This window comes from Fundulus heteroclitus, chromosome 12 (genome assembly GCF_011125445.2).
Source record: "Fundulus heteroclitus isolate FHET01 chromosome 12, MU-UCD_Fhet_4.1, whole genome shotgun sequence".
In the NCBI taxonomy this organism is placed as follows: domain Eukaryota; kingdom Metazoa; phylum Chordata; class Actinopteri; order Cyprinodontiformes; family Fundulidae; genus Fundulus; species Fundulus heteroclitus.
Genome location: NC_046372.1, coordinates 43,010,292 through 43,030,848, shown reverse-complemented (window position 1 = coordinate 43,030,848; position 20,557 = coordinate 43,010,292). Strand labels below are relative to the sequence as shown.

The 20,557-nt window shown below is 43.7% G+C and overlaps 2 protein-coding genes across 2 annotated transcripts; both read left to right on the top strand.

Annotated features, from left to right (window-relative positions):
• The first annotated feature begins 4,294 nt into the window (after positions 1-4,294).
• ppp1cc (protein phosphatase 1, catalytic subunit, gamma isozyme) lies at positions 4,295-11,092 on the top strand. Its single transcript, XM_012882878.3, has 7 exons — positions 4,295-4,709; positions 5,663-5,794; positions 5,901-6,131; positions 6,578-6,682; positions 6,916-7,139; positions 9,700-9,834; positions 10,351-11,092. The coding sequence occupies exons 1-7, from the start codon at positions 4,655-4,657 to the stop codon at positions 10,438-10,440; spliced, it is 972 nt and encodes a 323-aa protein (XP_012738332.1). The 5' UTR covers positions 4,295-4,654; the 3' UTR covers positions 10,441-11,092.
• A 288-nt stretch (positions 11,093-11,380) lies between these two features.
• Positions 11,381-20,405, top strand: pptc7a (protein phosphatase targeting COQ7 a). Its single transcript, XM_012882890.3, has 6 exons — positions 11,381-11,932; positions 12,720-12,899; positions 13,704-13,902; positions 16,945-17,068; positions 17,145-17,274; positions 18,467-20,405. Exons 1-6 carry the CDS (start codon positions 11,731-11,733, stop codon positions 18,523-18,525), a joined length of 894 nt encoding a protein of 297 aa, XP_012738344.1. The 5' UTR covers positions 11,381-11,730; the 3' UTR covers positions 18,526-20,405.
• The last annotated feature ends 152 nt before the right edge of the window (positions 20,406-20,557 follow it).

The following is a 20,557-nucleotide window of genomic DNA, read 5'->3' as shown; positions in this document are numbered from 1 at the left end:
TGAGCTGGCCTATCTCTGCAGCTCCTCCAGAGTTACTATGGGTCTCTTGACAACCTCTGCCATCAATGCTCTCCTTGCTTAATATGCCTTTTTAGGAAGACGGCCATGTCTTTAGGTTTGAAGTTGTTCCTCCTTCCATTGTCACCCCTGCCTTATACGTCCCCACAGCTTTCTCCCTGACCTGCCTGCTGTGTTCCTCAGTCTTCACCATGCTGTCTGTTCTCACACCGTTCTCCAACGAGCCTCTCAGGCACAGCACAGAACAGCTGGATCTATACTCAGGGAGTTGGAGTTGGGAGTTATTAATTCGGTGAAGAAATGACTTCCACAAGGTTTTATTCGGGGCTTTTAAAGCAGAGACGGCTGACTAGTACTGTTGAATAGCACTTTTTGCCATTGTAATAATAAATAGCTTTGAAAACCATGTCTCATTTTCCACCCACTTCAAAAATCTGCAGCACTCTTTCTGTGTTTAAGAGTTATAAATACCTTTGACAGGCAGCATAGTTTGTGTGCTCTGTATTTTGTTTGTTTGTGTATCTTTTACTCCTTTCGTACTTCTATTAAATAGTGAATATAGAATGAAACAAGCGTAACAATAAGCGGATGAATGAAGAGGGAAGGTTTGACATCTATGGCATCGACACAATAGAATAGAAAGCATTCGGGAGCGTCCCCTGACACTTGCACCAAATATAACGGCAACATGCATGTGACGTGCAGGCCAGGCCCAGATCCCACTGTTTCCTGTTTTAGATGTGTGCATGCGGCCTGGCCTCCCATTGTTGCAGCTGGAACACATTGTCAGTAATGATATCTAATTATAGCTGCATCTAGTCATTTAAGTTGTAATCCGGTGCTGACAGCGCGGCAGTAAAGAGGCAGAGGGACCCGGCAGCTCCAGGTCCTAATGTTACTGCAATTGCGAACTTCTTTAAGTGCCTAAATATAACAGAGGGTGTTGAAGGCTCAGCTATGTAACCTTAAAAGGTTTCCATGAGAGGGTTTATTAGCTAGAATGAGGAGCTTCAGCTCATTAACCAGAACGTGCCCGCCGGCTGCTTTAAGCTGAGTTCCTATAGAGCTCATTTCAAAGACAATAAAATGTCTGTTCAGGGGTGCTTCCTTAAGCTTTCCAACTTAGAACATTAAATTACATACTAGCGGATCTGCAGGCGACAGTATGTGTCAAACTAGACGTTCTGAGGCAAAGTGGATTAGAAATTATTTTCATGATATTTGAGGATTTAACGTCAGGTTCGTCACACAGTGGTAGGAAGTTAAAGTGTTATTACCGTTGGAAGAAATACCTGGTATCATCCATGTTTTATTAGAGGTTTAATGAGGTTTTTCAAGTCCAGTGCATGTTTGTTGCTATTTATTTTACAGTTTCATTTCAACTGCTGCTTTTTGATTGTGAGACCCCAATAGAGGGATGCAAAGATAAGAGAAGGACATGACAACAAGAACAACAGCAGAAACATTGGATATTTCAGGGCTTATGAAGACTATCAAAAATACTTGGACTACATCATCAGATGATTCATGCCAAGGCATTATATATCCTGGACTCCAACACTTCTCATCTTTCAGACAACATGTGTGGATATAGAAAAGGTGGCAGATGCACAGAACCCTTCTTTAGCTTTCAGCAGCAATAAATCTCTACCCAGTAGGTCATCTAACAATTTCACATTATCTCTACGGGCCTTATTTATCCCCTAATTATGCAACTGACTATACTATCATTTTCTTGTAGGAATTAACAACGAGTCATTTCAAATTGAACAGTGTTGAGGAATCAGACTGATTTCTTATTATCCCAGTTTTATTTTATTTTTTTCATACTGAATTTCTTCTAAAGGCCACACGAATGACCTGAAACCACCAGAAATGTTGGCAGGAACTTCAAAACACTGATCTCATTCAGCCAACGTCTTGGAAACCTTGTTATAATCTTTGGTCGAGTCCTGAGTTTTATTAAAGTATCCCTCCCTTAGCTGTTCTACCGTATAAACGACGTGCAACTTTATTTAAGCAGCGCACAGCTTAAATGAAAGGATTTTTATTTTTGTCATTTTTCCTCTGGAATGGTTTTGAAAATAACGAATCTCTCCAAATTATGTATAAGGTGACAGGTCTCAAAGAATGGGTAAAATAGCTCAATTTAACCTATGAATGTAGGAACATCAATTCCTTGCTAAAGTATTCATACCCCTATAAACTATTTCACCTTTTGTTCCTACCACAAAGTTTAGAGTGGTTTGTTGGGATTTTATGTGATAGGCCATTGTTGGTTGGGCTGCTGGTGGTGACTTCATGTTCACTCAGTCCTATCTTGCAGTGGTTAGCTTTGTCTTGCTAATAGACAAAGCTATTGGCTGAGAGTTTACTGTGGCTTGCTGTATGGGCAGTCTTTTGTCTTCTAGACTTGAATACTGGCTCAGAGTTTATCTGCTTGACCAGGCTTCTCTCCTATATGAAGCCGCTTCAGGAGCTGCTATTGCAACCAACCTTTTTGCTTTCTCTCTTACATAGAAAGTACTCTTTGAACAAAGTACTCCAGTTTCTGTGCTCTCTTTGTGTTTCTGCTCTGTCTTCTCAAACCACCAGTACGTCTTGGCCGTTCACACTGAGCCCAGTTCTACTGGAGGTAACTTCCTGTTAAAAGGGGAGTTTTCCTCTCAACTGTCCCAATATGCATGCTCAGTATGAGGGATTGCTGCAAAGTCAGCGACACAATGCAAGCAACTGTCTTGTCGCTACATCAATCACTTGATGCGGTCTGCTGGGTTTCCTTAAACACAAAACTTTTTAACCAAACTGTTTGGATAATTTGATTAGAATTCATTTGTAAAGTGCCTTGAGATGACGTGTATAAATAAACTGGTTTGAATGTAGATAAACTCAATATGGGCCAGAATTTTTAAGTGGAAGAAGAAAAAATATTTAGTTTTCCAAATCTTTTACAAACAAAAAACAGAAAGGTGTGGCACATATTTACATTCAGCACCACCAAGTCAATGTTTTTTAGGACCATAAGTGTGTCCCGACAGGTAAACTCCGACACACCGGATGTGGAGCATTTGTAAACATTACATTTCACATCTTGGCAGAGATTCTAACTTAAATTAAACATTTCTCCAAGGGCATAAGGTTTTCAGGATGATGTGTGGTGCTGGAGTTCCACCACACAGTATTTTGCAAGTAGGCCAAAAGGGTCACGTTTTGTGTCCTCTGACCAGAGCACCTTACGCCACCTATTAGATGTGCCCCCCACATGACACACTGTACCCTGTAAATAGGACGTATTTTGGTTTTCTGTCAATAATGACATTTTTCTTGACATTCTTGGACAAAGCCAGAATTTGCAGAACTAATGCTTTCACTGTCAACAGATCTCCTACTCGAGCATCTGGAGCTTTACAGCTCCTCCAAAGTTTCGTGGAAAACCACAACGAATTCTATAATAGTATTTATTAAATCTCTACATTATTACTTCTTGTCAGCTTGGGTGAAAGACCCAATATCATACATCATCCATTTTCCAAACCACATTAATCCCCCATTGGCTCGCGAGGGTTGCTGGTGCCTATTCCAGCGTTCACGGGCGAGAGCGGGGTACATTCTGGACAGGTCGCCAGTCTGTTCGCAGGGCCAGCCCCAATAATATTATTATTATTAAATCTATTATATTATTCATTAGGTTATTAACCAATTATTATTATTATTATTATTATTATTATAATAATAATAATAATAATAATAATAATAAAACAAAACATGGTTTAACAAAAGATGTACAACCAGGTAAGACAGACAAGTTTATCCTTTTTAGATTTTAGATAGATAGATAGATAGATAGATAGATAGATAGATAGATAGATAGATAGATAGATAGATAGATAGATAGATAGATAGATAGATAGATAGATAGATAGATAGATAGATAGATAGATAGATAGATAGATAGATAGATAGATAGATAGATAGATAGATGGCAGGATTGCATGAAAGTAACATGTAGAGTTCTTCCTTTATCAGATGTATGTATGGTGCATACATGCAGGCCTCTGTGTCTGTTTCCTAGCCTGAAAATACATTTGCCTTAGAGACCTCATCTGAAGTCAAACCAAATTCAAAACATAGAGGGAATCATGGTTGTCTGTCTTACTTTTTCTAATTTAGTAACTTTTTAGTAACTAATTTAGATGCTTTTCCTCCACCAGGACCGGTAGAGGGCAGCAGCGGGTCAGCTGGCAGCAGCAGCAGCAGCAGCAGCCTCGCAGACGCTGCTGCTGGTTAGCGCTTCAAGGTGCGGCAGAGGAAAACAGAGACACCATCGCTAGCTAACAGCTAGTTCGGTTGACGTTTATTTTTGTTACGCCCCGGGTTCTCAACAAAAGCCGAGACCGGGTTTGATTTTTTTTATAGAAACTGCGATGTAAACGTATCTTTTTAAATTTCCCAATTCACCACCGGGCGTATACACCGAAACGGGGTCTGAGTAACATTTTTTTTTAAGCCGAGTCGGAACATTAACGGAGCTAGGCTAATAGACTGCAGCTAATGCTAAGGTAGCTAGCGGGCTAGTTTTCGCAAGTGTGCTAACGCCGAAGATCCGACTGACACGACGCTTTTCTAGACGCAGAAAATGGCTGATATCGACAAGCTCAACATAGACAGCATTATTCAGCGTCTTTTAGAAGGTAAGTCGGCTCACAAATGCGAGAAATTAAAAGTTGATACATTTATTGTCGCTGGCGGCAGTAACGGTGGTAAATCGGAAGCTAGCTACAGCGAATGTTTATCGGTTGGGTATTTCGGTTCTTGGGTCGTGTTTATCATGGGAGCCAACGCCAAGCCGTGGTTAAATGTGCTCAGAGGGTGAGAATCTGGGCACCGGGGAAGGGTACAGTCATGGCTGCCTGCAAGGGGGGGAAAAAACACCGTGTTCTCAGACTGCGCAGGCCGGTGGGACGCCGCTTTCTGTGACCCTCCAGATGTCTGACCCGATTAGGACGTTCAGCCGCCAAAACGCACCGTCGCTGTTTAGTTTGTGTTTACAAAGAGGAATGTTCCCCTCCTTACGGGGGGAATCGTGTTAGATGGGTGAACCTTGATATCCCGTCAGTGTCAAGGACATTAAAGTAACAGCAGTCTGACAACGCTGCTGTTACGTGTTAATTATTAAACGGAGATCTCTTTGTAAACACAAACTACATAACGCTTAATGAACATTAAGCCTTAAATGGGGCTAACTAGAACGGAACTAGAAATAAGTCAAATGTTCTTGAGTGTATTTGCCCTTGATTTGAGCAGGTAAATAAGATGATCTGCCGATGGAATGAGATTTTTGCACTTAAAATAGGAACAATTCGTCTCCATAATCTTATTTCAAGTGCAGGATGTCTAATTATCTTATTTAAGCGGTCAAAATACTTATTCCATTGGCAGATCATCTTATTTACCTGTTTAAATCAAGGATAAATACACTAACTTTAAGAACATTTGACTTCTATTTAAGATCCGTTTTTGCAGTGTGATCTCACGTCCCGTCCGACCTGCCCAAAAGAAACCCTGCGTTAAATGTTGCTGACTGGGCAGCCAGTGCACTGCCTGTTATCTCTGCTGACTGTTGTTTGTTGTTGTCTGGGTCCAGTCCGAGGAGCGAAGCCCGGCAAGAATGTGCAGCTGCAGGAGAACGAGATCCGCGGCTTATGCCTGAAGTCCAGGGAGATCTTTCTCAGTCAACCCATTCTGTTGGAGCTGGAGGCCCCCCTCAAAATCTGTGGTTAGTGATAAGTGTGTGAAAACATGCGCCGACCCAGACTCGTGGACCACAACAACAGCCCACTTTGCTGTTTTTCTTCTTCTTCTTCTTCTGTGCTGTCCTGCAGGCGACATCCACGGGCAATACTATGATCTCCTGAGGCTGTTTGAGTACGGGGGCTTCCCCCCGGAGAGCAACTACCTGTTCCTGGGCGACTACGTTGACAGGGGGAAGCAGTCTCTCGAAACCATCTGCCTTCTTCTGGCCTACAAAATCAAATACCCGGAGAACTTTTTCCTGCTGAGGGGGAACCACGAATGTGCTTCAATCAACAGAATATATGGTTTCTACGATGAGTGTGAGTATTGTTTAGTTGAAGCGAGTTAGATGTTAGCGTATAAATAGGCTTGGCGCATGCAAGACTACAAACCGCCCCCGATATTCCTGCTATGTAGAGGAGATGCAGGTCTGACTTTTCCTGATGGATGCCAACCTTTTGTTTTCTTTGAGGTCTGACCTGCTGGTTCTGATTTATTTATCTAACGATTAAAACACATAAAGGAGAAAAACGTCCCCCAGTTTCCGTCAGTTCTGATCTCAGCTAATGGGACATCTTAGTTTTGATGCATTTAATGAATTTGGGAAAAGTCAGACTTGGTTTCATTTGACTTGTCCGTCACCGTTGAGAGCCAGAGCCCGAGGGAGCATCTGATTGGTTCCCATCTCTGGCCTCATCTGCAGTGCATGCCTATTAAACAATTGGAAGTTAAAGCATCCTTCTGTTTTTTTTTTGTCATAATTTAGGTAAACGAAGGTACAACATCAAGCTCTGGAAGACCTTCACAGATTGTTTTAACTGCCTCCCTATTGCTGCAATCGTTGATGAGAAGATCTTTTGCTGCCATGGAGGTGGGTTCCTGTTTTTACAAGGCCACAGTAGAATTTGATCTTTTTAGTGTTTTTCTTTTCACGTCCGCGGATGCAAAAAGCGGCACGGCTTTGACGTCAGCGGTTCTTATTTGTCATTGCGAAACGTTGTCCCTGCAGTCTGCCGCGCGGGATTCGGCCCGGCCCCCATGTAACAGGCGCTGACCCCTGTGTTTGTTTGTTTATCGGTGTCGTTGCTTTGCTTTTGCGTCCAGGCCTGTCACCTGACCTTCAGTCCATGGAGCAGATCAGGCGCATCATGCGTCCCACTGACGTGCCTGACCAGGGCCTGCTGTGCGACTTGCTCTGGTCTGACCCGGACAAAGACGTTTTGGGCTGGGGGGAGAATGACAGGGGCGTCTCGTTTACCTTCGGCTCAGAAGTGGTGGCCAAGTTCCTGCACAAGCACGACCTGGATCTGATCTGCCGTGCCCACCAGGTAACGCCGGTGCCCCCCCCCACTGTCTTTACAAACAGAAAGGAGGCGGTGTGAGCGCCCTCGTGCCAGCACATCACGTCCAGTGCAGGTTTACAGTGTGTACTGAAGTCATGTTCTCAGTCTTTTTGTTTTGCTTCTGTAAACCTTCAGCTCGTGTTTGATATGTTAACACATGTGCCCAGAGCAACTAAATGTTTTTCCTTGGTTTAAAGATGAAATCAATTTAACATTTTGCAGTATAAGGGTTTATGAAAACCCTCAAAATGGTTTGGACCAACTTTTGTTGGTCACCATCTGAAAATCCTCAGTTGATAAATAAGAACCGCTGAGAAATTCGAGATGAGCGTTTGACAGTAAATTCTGGATTTTGAATGCAGAACAGTCTAGTGATGCTCTCTAAGGCTGCTAATTATTAGGACCATAAGGCGTGCCAGATTATAGAGGTGCATTAAATATTCTTCCCAAGTGTGTAATATCCCTCCGCATTGCAAAAAGGGAGCTAAAAGTTAGTAACATTTTTGTGAAATGAGTGTATTTATCCCAGATTTAAGCAGCTAAATGAGACAATTTGCCAAGAAGATTTTTGCACTTAAAATAAAAACAATTCATCTCCATCTTATTTCAAGCGCAGGATATCTGATTATCTTATTTTAGGAGTAAAACTACTCATTCCATTGGCAAATTATTTAACTGCTCAAATCATGGAAAAATATACTGATTTCAAGAAAATTCTACTTTTAGTTCCCTTTTTGCAGCGCGCCCCTTCACGTACACAGCTCTCTCTTGAGAGGGAGAGCTATGCGTCTCTGTTGGAAGGACAGAGTAGTTGGACTACACAGCCCTGTTTCTAACATAAGGCCAAAATAAACGTAACTTTTATATTGAATTAACTTACTTGGTTTATTGTTGCTAGCACGTACCCCAGGCATGGGCTGCCTTACATGAATGCACTTCTAGTTTAGACATTACAGTCAGGCAGTCTTGTAGACAGCTCAGGGGTCTAAACAAGTGTAGACACAGTGTACCGTAATGCCCCTAATATCCATTGAGTGGAGCGGCTTCGTTGCTAACCAATGTCGTAGTTACATATTTTAACATATCTTTGAGCGCATTGTACCACATAAACTCGGTCAGTAAGCACAACGCTAATCATATATAAGGCACACCAGATTATAAAGTGCAACATCAATTTTTCAGACAAATTAAGGATTTTTAAGTGTGCTTTATAGCCCGAAAAATACGGTAAAATTTGCAGTATACTAGGGCTGAACAATTAATCGCATTTTCAATATAATCGCGATTTTAAAAAACGCAATTTCCAAATCGCAGAGTCTGCAATTTTTGGCTATGTAACAATTGGGGAATTAGACACATCCATTAGGTGTTGGTAAAATGTTTAAAGTGGGTTTGCCTCCACATGGAAGGGAAGACAGTTGCAGGAGTGAGATAATTTAATTTTATTACTTGTTTTAGAGTTTATATAATCATACATAGCATTAAGTTCTGGTCAATCAGTTTAATACATAGACTTGCTTGTTGGTTGCACTTTATGTTCAACAAGGATTGATGTCCAAATCAATTAAAAGCTGTTCTTTTGAACAATATTCTGATCAATAGAAACATTAAAAGTTCATAATTAAAATAGTCCTTGTTTACAAACATCTTTATTTCGACGCCATTTTTGTTGCTTGTGGTTAATGCAGAGAAAAGTCAAAATTGCAATTTTGGTTGAAATATATTGTTGGCAGAACGCAATCATTTCTGCTCTGAGTTTAGATGCTGTGGGTCTTTTAGCAACTAATCTGCACAGCGAGGAAACAAATAAATTTGTTGTGTGTATATGTTTAAAAAGACATAATAAATAAACTGGAAAAAAAATGGCATTAAATCGCAATATTAAGAAAAAAAATCGCAATTAGATTATTTTCCAAAATCGTTCAGCCCTACAGTATACCACAATGTTGGTGAATGTCACAGGAAATGACTTGATAGAAAATAAGTACTTCACTGAACTGTGTTAATGTTCTTTGTGTTAGAACCATAGACCGTAGTTCCACAGCATGCCTGCATGTGACTACAGCTGCTGTTTGGGCAAAGAGAGGGTTCTCAAGAATTTTATCAGAACGCCTTGATGCCCTCCTAAAACATTTCCCGCTGCATTAAACCACCAGCATCACCAAATATCTGTAGGCCACAAAGCTCGTTACTCATTTAACTAGTTAGTATTTATTGCTGTTCTTTGAAATTTTGATACTGCACACAGTAATATTATGATAACGACACGTTTGTGATACATTCTGCATCTCTAAAGCTCTAATCAGTTTTAAACACTGATGAAAAGATGTCCCTGAAATCTGATTGATATGAAAATGGAATATACCAAGCTAATCATCATGTGACTGACGACAGTGTAGCCATTCCTGTTAGTATTAACAATGTCAGTAGCTGAAGCAGTGGACTACATTTAACACCATTCATGTGTTACATAATTCAGTCTAAGGTTCCTATGAGGGCAGAACTTCTAATCTCGTCTTGTCTATTTTTACGCTCTCTTTTGCAGGTTGTCGAGGATGGCTACGAGTTTTTTGCAAAGCGGCAGCTCGTCACGTTGTTCTCAGCACCAAATTATTGTGGAGAGTTTGACAACGCTGGTGCCATGATGAGCGTTGATGAGACTCTCATGTGCTCGTTTCAGGTAATCTGCTGCTTTTGTGCACAAACCATCAAAGGCAAAAATGGACTGCAGCGGTATCAGATTGTCCATCTGAACATTAAAAGTGTATTTATAATATTTCCTAATGTTCCGCTGTGCCTCATCCTACTCGGAAATCAGGATATCAGCATCCCTTGTGGGAAAAATAAAGGGGATGACGACTGGAAGTCAGGGTACCAGCCTTAACCTCACAATCCAATAGGGGTGCAGCGTAAAACACTGACATCTGGAATCATAAACTAATATTTGAAATGTATGATAGTTTGCCTCTTATTAGTCACACGCTCTACTGTACAGAAATAATATATTATCGGCTCATAATTCCATTTCTAGCTTGCCTGGAAAGTGCGCAAATAAGTTGATCCGATTCCCAGATCCAAGTTCTCATTTTTAGGATGTATATAGTAGATGTTTAGAAATTCTGAGAGTAGTATTTCTAAGCTAATTTCTGTTGAGATATTTTTTCTAAAACATGTTCTATTTTTGCTTATTCTGCAGATTTTAAAACCAGCTGAGAAGAAGAAGCCCAACGGCAGTCGTCCAGTGACTCCCCCCCGCAACATGGTCACCAAGCAAGCCAAGAAATGAGGGGCCGGGCTGGGGGACCAAAATGGCCAGAAATGCACTCTTCTTGTCTGCTTTCATCTTCCGCATTCTAAGGATTGGTTATTTTTCACGCTGCCAATACTGAAAAGATATCCACTCCTACTTGATGAAAGCAAAATGTTTTATTGTTTGACTGTCCACAGGGGTAAATTGATATGTCACCTTGGAAAACCTCAGGTGTTTTGCACTCCATTTTGCAGCTAGTCTTTGCCACATATGACTGTTCAATCAGGAAAAATGTAATAATACGGCTACTTATGCACAGGAATGCCTTGTTTGAAGCTGTGCACAATTTTTTCAAGTTTTATTTCATGTCCTTCATTAGTCATTTCATTCAGCTGCAATTGTTAACAATGGCTATAAAAGTTGGAGGAAAAGTCACGGACACAAGTTAACTTCTGTAAACTTCCTTTACTGTTAATTTACTCCCGATTTCATAGAGGATTGACTACACCGCGTCACATTTTTAAATAAGTCTTGTGCTAAATTAAAAAGGATAAACAAGCACTCTTGTAATGTCTAAATCTTTTTAATAAACTTTTGTGCGTTTTAGGTTTGAAGTTGATAACTGAATGTCATTTGTTTCTAAAGCTTTTATTCCTCCTAAACCTAATAAACTGAAAACAAAAGCAAACGTTGTAAATTGTAACATACTGTGGTCCGCACAACACGTCATGCAGGTGGTCACATTCACCACAAAGGAGAAAAAATACATATTTTATCATTTATTATAGAGAAGTGTAAAAAATAATTTACACAATTATTTAAAAAAACATTTAAATTAATTGAATACACGTCCTGTCATTTTACTACATCTTAAATATTGTATTAAACGTATTTAGCGTACTTTTCTGGCCTGTTCGATAAACGCCAGACGGCGTTTCCTTATTAGGAAACGTTGATTTGGTAACGTGTGACGTCAGAGCAGTCACAAGACCGGAGCGGCGCGAGGCCACAAGCAGCTGCTCCGCGCGGCTTCTCTTACGCAGTGTCCCGCAGGCAAAGTGGCAGCATGGCCGCTCGCAACCAGCGCTCGCAGGTCTCCAGGAGAGGAAGAGGCAATTTTCCTTAGGTTTCTCTCCGCAGGGAAGGGAAGGAGGCGTCGGGGGGAGGAGACTGCTTCTGCTGCCGGGGAGCGGCTGGGTCTCGGTGCACGGCGGCTGTTCCTCCAGCCCGGGTCGCCTGTCAAACATCGCGCTGCTCGCGTCGACGCTAAGCTAGCCCGGTCGCTAGCTTGGTCGGCTTGTTCGGCGCCGAGCTGGTGCGTAGGTGATGTTGTCGGTGTTGTCTTACGGTAGACTTGTTGCCAGAGCTGTCATCGGCGGACTTTCTCAGACGGACGGCCGCGACTACAGCCTGGTGACGGCGAGCTGCGGCTTCGGCAAGGATTTCCGCAGAGGCATCCTGAAGAAGGGGATGTGCTATGGGGACGACGCGTGCTTCGTCGCCCGGCACAGGTCCGCCGATGTTCTGGGTGAGTGTCCGCCAACTCCGCGTTGCTGTAATGTTTGTAATGCGGCGCCGCATCATTTAAGACGCGAAGGGCCGCTTAGCGCGCCGTAGCTAGAGGCTGAGGGGTAACTTTAAAAAAAATAATAATAATACAGAGACGGGCTCCTAAAAGCCTTTTAAACTTCTGATTTATCTGAAACTAATAGTCCAGACCTGCAGTTCGTAGATGCGCCTAAAGCGGCGCCGGGACGTAATAACCTTGACCGGAGCGGACCTGTCATTTAAGGCTTGTGGGGAATCCTTCCACCTTAAGCTGACCGTGTGACACTAGATCAGGGGGGCCTGATTTAACTCGGACTGGAACAACATGTCACCAAATCGCCTTGTTTCCGACTGGCCTACTAGATTTGGAAGTTTTGCGGGGCTGGTCTCTGTTCTCAGAGCCCTGGAGGTGGAAACATGCAGCGGGGGGCTGGCCTTGTATGGTCAGCACAGCGTCCCTGGGAGTAGAAGGGCAAAAGCTTCCTTTCTGGGCTAAACCTTGGGTCCCAAAAGGCTCCTGCAAGGCAAGATCTTTAAATAGCACTCATTTAATTTGGCCCAATGTAGGCTTTCTTTCAGGTAACCATGTGTGCTCAGCCACTTGCAGAAGCACTGACCTAGATAGATACCCGGTTAACAACGACCCGTACATCCCGAGGTCACACCCTGGCCACACCTTAGAACCCTTGTTTCCACAGACGGCTGCATCTCACTGCCTGATGCCACGCTAGGACTACAACCGTCTCGCCCTGTCTGCTTTTTTTTAGGGGTCGCGGACGGAGTCGGCGGCTGGAGGGACTACGGCGTGGACCCGTCGCAGTTCTCCGGTACGCTGATGAAGACGTGCGAGAGGCTGGTGAAGGAGGGACGCTTTGTGCCCAGCAACCCTGTGGGAGTCCTTACCACCAGCTACTACGAGCTACTGCAGAACAAAGTGCCTCTACTGGGTGAGTAAACATGAGGGGAGGGGGGGGGTAATTTGGTAACACACACATGTTCTCTTATATTGGAGCTGAGCGTTGGATCATGATTTATCCGTGTACAGCGTCAGAAGAGCAGCTGCCAGGCGTTTTACGGGGCTTTTAGATTTTCCCCACATGCAGTGAAAATGGCCCGTTTTTCCATGTGGTTTCCATGTGAGCGGTGTTACCCAGGCCTATAGGCGGCTACCGTCTGTTCAGTTTTACTGGCGGCCGGACCGGGATTCTTACACCATGACTCACAACAGCCAGATCCCATTAAGGCCCGGGAATGTCCCCGCCAGCATCCCTTTCCTGCTCCCTCCACAGCAAAGCCTGCGCACGCGACGCAGCATCAGCGAAGGAGCACGTTTGGTAGTTTTCCACCGACGGGGCCGGCAATCAAAGGATCGTGCCGTTGTTCTGCGCGGCTGGAGGAATGCCGGCGAGGCGGGCGGCGCGTGTCTGTTGTTTGGAAAGCTGGGAGGTCTGAGTCACGGTGCGTGAGGGCCCGGGGTTTTCAACGTTGATCCCAGATGAGTCACCAGCAGGGTGAGGCCCTCACGCTGTCCGCCTGCTCCACCAGCTCAGCTTTCCTCTGGAAAACAGCCGATCATCAATGTTCAGCATGTCTCCCAAACTTATAAGTCGGTTAAGTTCTCGTGGCGCAGTTTAACTCAACGCTGTGAAACGTGTCTGTGTTCACCCACAGAGTATGTTAGTATGTCTGCCACAGTTCTGGCCCGCCTGTCCTCGCTCTAAGACGCTAAAGAAGTGAGTTTGTGCGTGCAGGTAGCAGCACGGCCTGTATTGTGGTGCTGGACAGGCAGAGTCACCAGCTGCACACGGCCAACCTGGGGGACTCCGGTTTCCTGGTGGTCCGAGGAGGAGAGGTGGTCCACCGCTCAGACGAACAGCAGCACTACTTCAACACGCCCTTCCAGCTGTCTATTGCTCCCCCAGAGGCTGAAGGGGCGGTGCTCAGCGACAGGTGAGACTCTACAGCACGGTCCGCTATCTGCCTAAAATGTCTTCGCAATAACTCAAAGACTTTAGTTTCTGGTCAAAATAGAGCCGATCAGAGGAAAGATTGAATCAGTCTCTGTTTGCTGAGATGGTTGTGATGCTACAGGAGGCATTTTCATGTGTTTGGACTGCGGTTAAGATCCGATCAGGCAGTTCAGAGATTCAGTTGTTTCCTTTAACCCAGCATGCTGCCGTCTGGCAGTGTAAAACGTCTTCATACTGATCTGCCTTAGAAATGCAACGTTAAATCTTCTCACTGTAAATTCCCAATCATGATCTCTACCAGTTTCCCTACATTAAACAAAAAGTTTTAAGATCAATCCGTAGTCCAGAGCAGCCAGGGCAGCTTCCCCTGCATTAATACTGCTGATGTATGAGAAACCTGATCAATGCTGGAGACCATTCTGATAATAATCACCATCTGCTGGTGTGTTGTGAATGAATCTTGGAGAGAGAGATGGGGTATCTTGTGATGAGGTGAAGTTCTACATTTTGAGTTGTGAAGAAAGGTTGGTGAGCTTTAATCTATTCTGTAAAGGAGAAAACGAGACGCTGTAATTCTTTACAGCTTGGCTTTTATTAATTTATTCATCCACTCAGCAGCAGTCCAGCTATTTTTGTCTTCCACCCAAGAGAGACGCTTCTGTCTCTTGTTCAAGAAATCCGACAGCTGAACCCAGGTCTTGCATCCATCTGTGCGCGATGGTTCTTGATGCTCTGACTCCAGCTGCAGTCACGCTTTGGGAAGCTCCCCCACAGCTTTTAATGGGTTTTGTTTCATAATTTACCCCGTGGTAAATTCATCCCTGTTGCTTGTACACTTTCCTCTACCACATCTTTTCCTTCCCTCCGCCTCTCCATTGATGTGCTTGGACACAGAGCTCTGTGAACAGCCAGCCTCTTTAGCTATGACCTTTGTGTCAGCAGTCTTCTCCATGATTGTGTCGCCTACAGAACTAGACCAACAGACCATTTAAAGGCCTTTGCAGGTGTTTTGAGTTAATCAGGTCATTAGTCCTCAGTATTGGACCTTTTTCACAATATTCTAATTTTATCAGATGCTGAATTTGGGCTTTTAATTAGTTGTCAGTTATAATCATCAAAATTAAAAGAAATAAACACTGTATCAGTCTGTGTGTAAGGAATGAATATAATATACAAGTTTCTTTATTTGAACTGAATTGCTGGGGGGAAAAAATCCACTTTTTCAGCATATTCTAATATGACCAGCACCTGTATTTGATCTTTAGTAATGCAGAACTTTGTTTATTATGTTGCTAAAAAACATGTTGTTGCTGTTTTTGTATGTTCAAATTACACACAGAGCACAGTTCCTCATGTAAAGAGCCATGCACCAAGAACTCTGATCGGTGTGTTTCCATATTGGTGTTGTCCATTTATTCATCTCCTTTAATCAGGAAAAAAACACCTTCCTAAAAGCTGCTTTAGAAGAATTGTTTCTGGGATTGATGGGGATTCAGGAATTGCTAGACTTGACATTGCTATTTTTTTATTTGGCAGCAGAAGCTTTAGTTTCAGTGAGTCTAACAAGAAACTGTGAATGATGCTGTGGCCTTTTTGACAAATAATGAAGTTTTATCAGATCTGTGTCTTCCTTTCTATTTGTAATATCCTTTAAGTCGTTTTCTCCTGTCCTAATGGTTACAGCATCTTGTTCTCTCAGTGTTGTAGATAAATACAGATTTGTGAAGTCTACAAGGCGTGGGACCCTTTGCAGGACCCTAGTGGAGTTGTGCACAGCTGGCTATGGCCTGCTGCTAGCAGCAGGGTCCATGCAAACATGACAAAGGAGATTATTTGAAAGCAACTGCTCTGCAGAGCTTTTAGTCTCGCTTGTGTGTCCCACATGTAGCGCTGTTCACGGTACCGGCGGGTCAGGGGCCACGTGCCGCCGTGTCTCGTTGCCGTGGCGTGCCAAGCAGCAGCGCTGCAGACGTCAGTGGAGCTCAGGATGTTTGCCAAGCTTTCCCTCTTACCCAGGTCAAAGTCTGTGTGGGCTGAGAGTCCAATCCTGCCGCCAGCAGGCTCAGCCATCTTTTCACTTGTTCATCTGTAATCCCCCAGATTATTTTAAGACTCTTAAAGAGGGGTTCTTAGAAAACTGGCAAAATGTGAGGCACGTATAAAGGTGGGCTCCATGTGGGCCTGAACTCAGTTTCAGCCTATCGGCTATGAGCTGTTCTTGAAATTTCTACGTTTTTATACAGGACCTAATCAGCGCTTTAGAGAATACAACAGATCAAACTTCCAGTTAATCAGCCCAGCAGCAGGTTAATGAGGACAAGGGTCAAAGCTAAACTACATGTTCCTGCAAAGGAAGGATCTGCTAAATCAGTCCGTTTTTTAATAGGGCACATGTTCACTCTTTATCGGGTTTTGGTTCTTCTGGCGTTTTGAAAACTGACTTGGCTTTAGTTTTTGTAAAATAAGAATAATCATCTGGTTTCATACTTCTCTGTTGCTGTCAACACTGAATATCCCACAGTTCCTTTCTCTTATTTATGGGCCATAAAGTTGTTTTCAGTCTTTTCCTGACTCCATAGATAATGCAGCACAGGACGGGCTGTTCCTGGGAGCTTTGGCTCGCTGTGTCCTGATGCAGTCCAGACACCTTTTTATGTTCAATCCCATTCAGAACTGTGCAGCAGACTGGGGGGCGTCTTCCAAGAAGCAAACATGACACTGGCACTTGTAGCACTTATTGCTGTAAAAGACCCGACTGGCCTTTCTACGGCCTGTGTGATGGTTCCATGCATGCATTTCACTCTCCATGTGACATTGTTTCCCTGGCCAACGTGAATCAATTCAGGCTGTATCAGTGGACCTCTAAAAGGACTGATCGGGTTAGATGGCCCTGGGATGTGACGCAGTCATTGGCTAATAAACAGGAATGAAGTTACTGTATTATCGTCTTTTCAGATGCTTCTATGTTCATAGCACTCTATGAAAAACCCAGTTTATTCCATGCCTGTATTTGTGCTTTCAGCCCAGAATCAGCAGACAGCTCCTCCTTTGACGTGCAGCTAGGTGACATAATCCTCACCGCCACCGATGGGCTGTTCGACAACATGCCTGATTATATGATCCTCCAAGAGCTGAAAAAACTGAAGGTAAGGGACCGACATGTCTGCTGCAGTCGGAATCGGGCATAACAACTTAAGGCTTACTTTGTTTTTTTGTCCTCAGAACTCAAACTATGAGAGCATTCAGCAGACCGCCCGCAGCATCGCAGAACAAGCTCATGTACTGGCGTACGACCCCAACTACATGTCACCTTTTGCACAGTTTGCATGTGACAATGGACTAAATGTCAGAGGTAGGTTTCTCAGTACCTAGTATAAAGTCATAGTATGTTCTGAATTGCTATCCACAACATCGTGTGCAAGATTGCTATTCCAAAGGACTGCTTGGATGCAGTATCTGGTCGGCTATTATATTTCATGTGTCATGCAATAAAACTTAGCTTGCCAGTTATATATTTGTCCGGTTGGATGGACCTCTGTCTTCCTTTAGACTCACACCAGATTTAGATCTTATTGAGCAAGACACTGAGGCTCAAGGAGAGTGGTGAGGACATCCTGATGACTGGAAAATAATGGAGTAGTGAGAAAACTATATGCTGCTCCTTCGGTGGCGCAGTGGTTAGCGCGCACGACCCATGTACGGAGGCCCTAGTCCTCAACGCGGCCGACCCGGGTCTGACTCTGACCTGTGGTATAGACAACAAAGACTGAACATGTTTGTGTGTTCATTGGCTGTTTCAGTCTGCATTCACGCAGCAGAGCGTTGTGTGGTGCAGCTCAAAGGGCCCAGACCGTGACAGAACCCTGTTATTGGGCTGTCTGTGAAGCTAATAACAGCTAGCGCTAGCTTAAAGGTCTGTTGTCCGGGCATTTTACAACTTTGCTGATGCACGTGAGCTTTATGTTGCTCTGAAACATCTTACTGTTAGCTTAGCGCGTAGCACCGTTACGCTCACGGTCTAATTTGAGCGTAATTCTGACAACTTTCAGCGTAACGGACCATTTCGCTGAAATGCACTACATAAAACCTTCCCGGTCAGAGTTGGTGGCTTGTTATGCTAATTTCCCCCATTCAGCCTTCCAGGTATGTTCCATGTTATTCAGCTGATTGTGGATGCCGCTGTGCAATTGAATGAGTTCCTTTACCAGATTAAATGTCAGTTTTTAGTCTTGGATTGTGTGAAATACATTCCTAAATAAATGAGTATAGTCTGGTGCGACCTATGGATGTTTTTACTTCTTCTTTATGAAGCATTTTTTGACTGATGCGACTTATAGTCTGAAAAATATGGTAATCACTTTTCACCTTCACTGCTTGGGGACGATCCACAGAAAACTGTCTGATTTCTCAGTGCATCATAAGTCATAGTATCTCTTCCAGAGAAATGGTATATGATGACATCGTTAGTTATTCCTTGTCATGGTTTTGAAATGTATTTTTCTACCACTTCCTAATTTTTTGTTTGCTTGTTTTTTTTTGTGCAGGAGGAAAGCCAGACGACATCACAGTACTGTTATCCATCGTGGCAGAATACACAGACTAGAATCTGTGGGCTGGTGGTGTTGGTAATTTGCCTCTGGAGGTGATGGACTGCCTCTATTCCTGCTGGCCAGGATGTATGTTTGGCATCTGATGTTTGCTCCACATCTACTGAAACATGCTGACAGTGAGAGGTCAAATTATGCAAACAAGAGGCCTAAAAAACCTACTTCTGGCCCGGGTGGATTGTTGGCATCTTTGTAGTTTTCCACTGCTCACTTGCTAATCCCATAGCCAAGGCTCAGCAGTCAACCAGCCCGGCTGGAGATGAAGCATCCTGCTTGAGGTCAAGTCACCTCTTTCCTGATAGGCTTGCTGGGGTGGGGAGAAAGTTGAGGCTTGGCTGTAGCCAGACAGCGATGTTACCATGGCTACCACCTGAGTCACCGTCCAGGAATTACAAAATGACTTTGGAGTACAAAGGGATGGCAGCAGTGCGGCTCAATAACCAAGCTGCATTTTGAAAGCTGACCTGAAGGATGACGTGGACGATTCAAGACTTTCATGGAAAGCTCTTTGACTGTTTTTTACAGGAGCAAATGTTCAATCGGACGATGGCGCTCAGTTCAGTGGTGTGTTCAGGGTCTGGCAGACGTCTGCAAAAAAGAGCTTATGTTACATAGACACACCTGTGGGCTGGCTCATCTATTAAGATTTCATACTAGAGAGCGGCAGCTGCCTTTTTCTTACCGGTGCAATTGGAGTCTTGCACATGTTTTGTTACTGAGTGGGGGGAGTATTTGTGGTTCAAAAGCCTCTTGATGTGTGGCGTATCTGTTTGTCAAACCGATGTTCTCCCTTTAATCTTAAAGCTGCTGCTGGTGAAGTCTTAATAGTGATTTTGTGCGACGTGTGCATGGATACGAGTGTGACGAATGACTGGTGTGGCTGAGTTGGATGTCGAGGCTCCAGATTACTCCAGATCCACTGGACGGCGCTGGTCTGGTGACCCTAAACGCACAAAGCTTAAGGAGCACAGCTGAAAAAGCTCGAGTTGGTCGTGTGACCAAACGTATTTTTGTAACTTTGTTCAGTGTGATTGTTCACTGCTTCAGGGTAGCTTACGTTGTTGTTGTTGTTGGGTTTCCTTTCCCTCTCCCCTCTGCTGTAGAGTTGCAATAGGAACGGCCGTCCTGTCTCCATTACACCACTGCAGATATGCATCAGGTTGTTCTGCATATTTTCCCTACTCTTGGATGTCACTGTAAGGTTCATATGTTGTGTGTTTGCATTATGATGTGCCTTGTATCAGGATGTGTCGATACTGGCTAACATGTCCATGTTTAACACCCCCTCCAAACTGGGTGGTGTGCCGAGCACAGAGCCCTGGAACTGTAAGGTAGCCATGGTTGAAACAGCCCTGCTGTCTAAAGATAAGGCTTTTTCATTTCTATCTTTTTTTTTTTCTCTTAAAATCTACCACTGTGTGTTGGGTCAGGATCTGCATCCCTGGCTCAGAACGTCATCCCTGTGGATTTTTCTTGTAAATGTAAACAATCTACACTAATGAAATAAAATTCTGGATTATTTTTTTCCCCCTCATAAATTTAGACTCTTACTAAGGGCTGCAGAATTGGGCGTGGTTTTAAGATGACTGTGGTGGATGTGATCCGGGCAGAGGCTTTAACAGAAAACATAGATGGTGTTGTTATCCCAGGGACAATCTAAGCAGCATTAACAAAAGCTGTTCAGTTCTCCGGTCATCTGGTTCCCAGCTCATGACTCACACCTGCAGCAACGCTCTTCCTGTTTGTCTCATCTTCCAAACGCACTTCGTCACCCAGAGCGTGTAAATACAGTGTACAGTTAGACGCAGATCCAAATTCTGTGGAGGAGTTGAAATCTGTCCGATATTTAAATAAAGACGATGGTATTTATTTATAATGTTGTTTTGACTGTTTTCTGTTTCCAAGTTATTTGCTGGAGTACTTTTCCCACGCCTGCTGGCTGGATGCCTTCAGACTGAGCTCTGAGGTGGGGTTGTGGGCGAACAGAACATCAGATTCAAACACTTTGTACCAGGTGGGTCGTGCCGC

What these genes read in the sequence shown, in the direction of transcription:
- ppp1cc (XM_012882878.3), top strand. Translation starts at nt 4,655, where the DNA reads ATGGCTGATATCGACAAGCTCAACATAGACAGCATTATTCAGCGTCTT. An exon ending in ATATGGTTTCTACGATGAGT is followed by an intron (nt 6,132 to 6,577) that starts GTGAGTATTGTT and finishes GTCATAATTTAG; the next exon opens with GTAAACGAAGGTACAACATC. An exon ending in CTCTCATGTGCTCGTTTCAG is followed by an intron (nt 9,835 to 10,350) that starts GTAATCTGCTGC and finishes CTTATTCTGCAG; the next exon opens with ATTTTAAAACCAGCTGAGAA.
- pptc7a (XM_012882890.3), top strand. Translation starts at nt 11,731, where the DNA reads ATGTTGTCGGTGTTGTCTTACGGTAGACTTGTTGCCAGAGCTGTCATC. An exon ending in CAGGTCCGCCGATGTTCTGG is followed by an intron (nt 11,933 to 12,719) that starts GTGAGTGTCCGC and finishes GCTTTTTTTTAG; the next exon opens with GGGTCGCGGACGGAGTCGGC. An exon ending in GAACAAAGTGCCTCTACTGG is followed by an intron (nt 12,900 to 13,703) that starts GTGAGTAAACAT and finishes TTGTGCGTGCAG; the next exon opens with GTAGCAGCACGGCCTGTATT.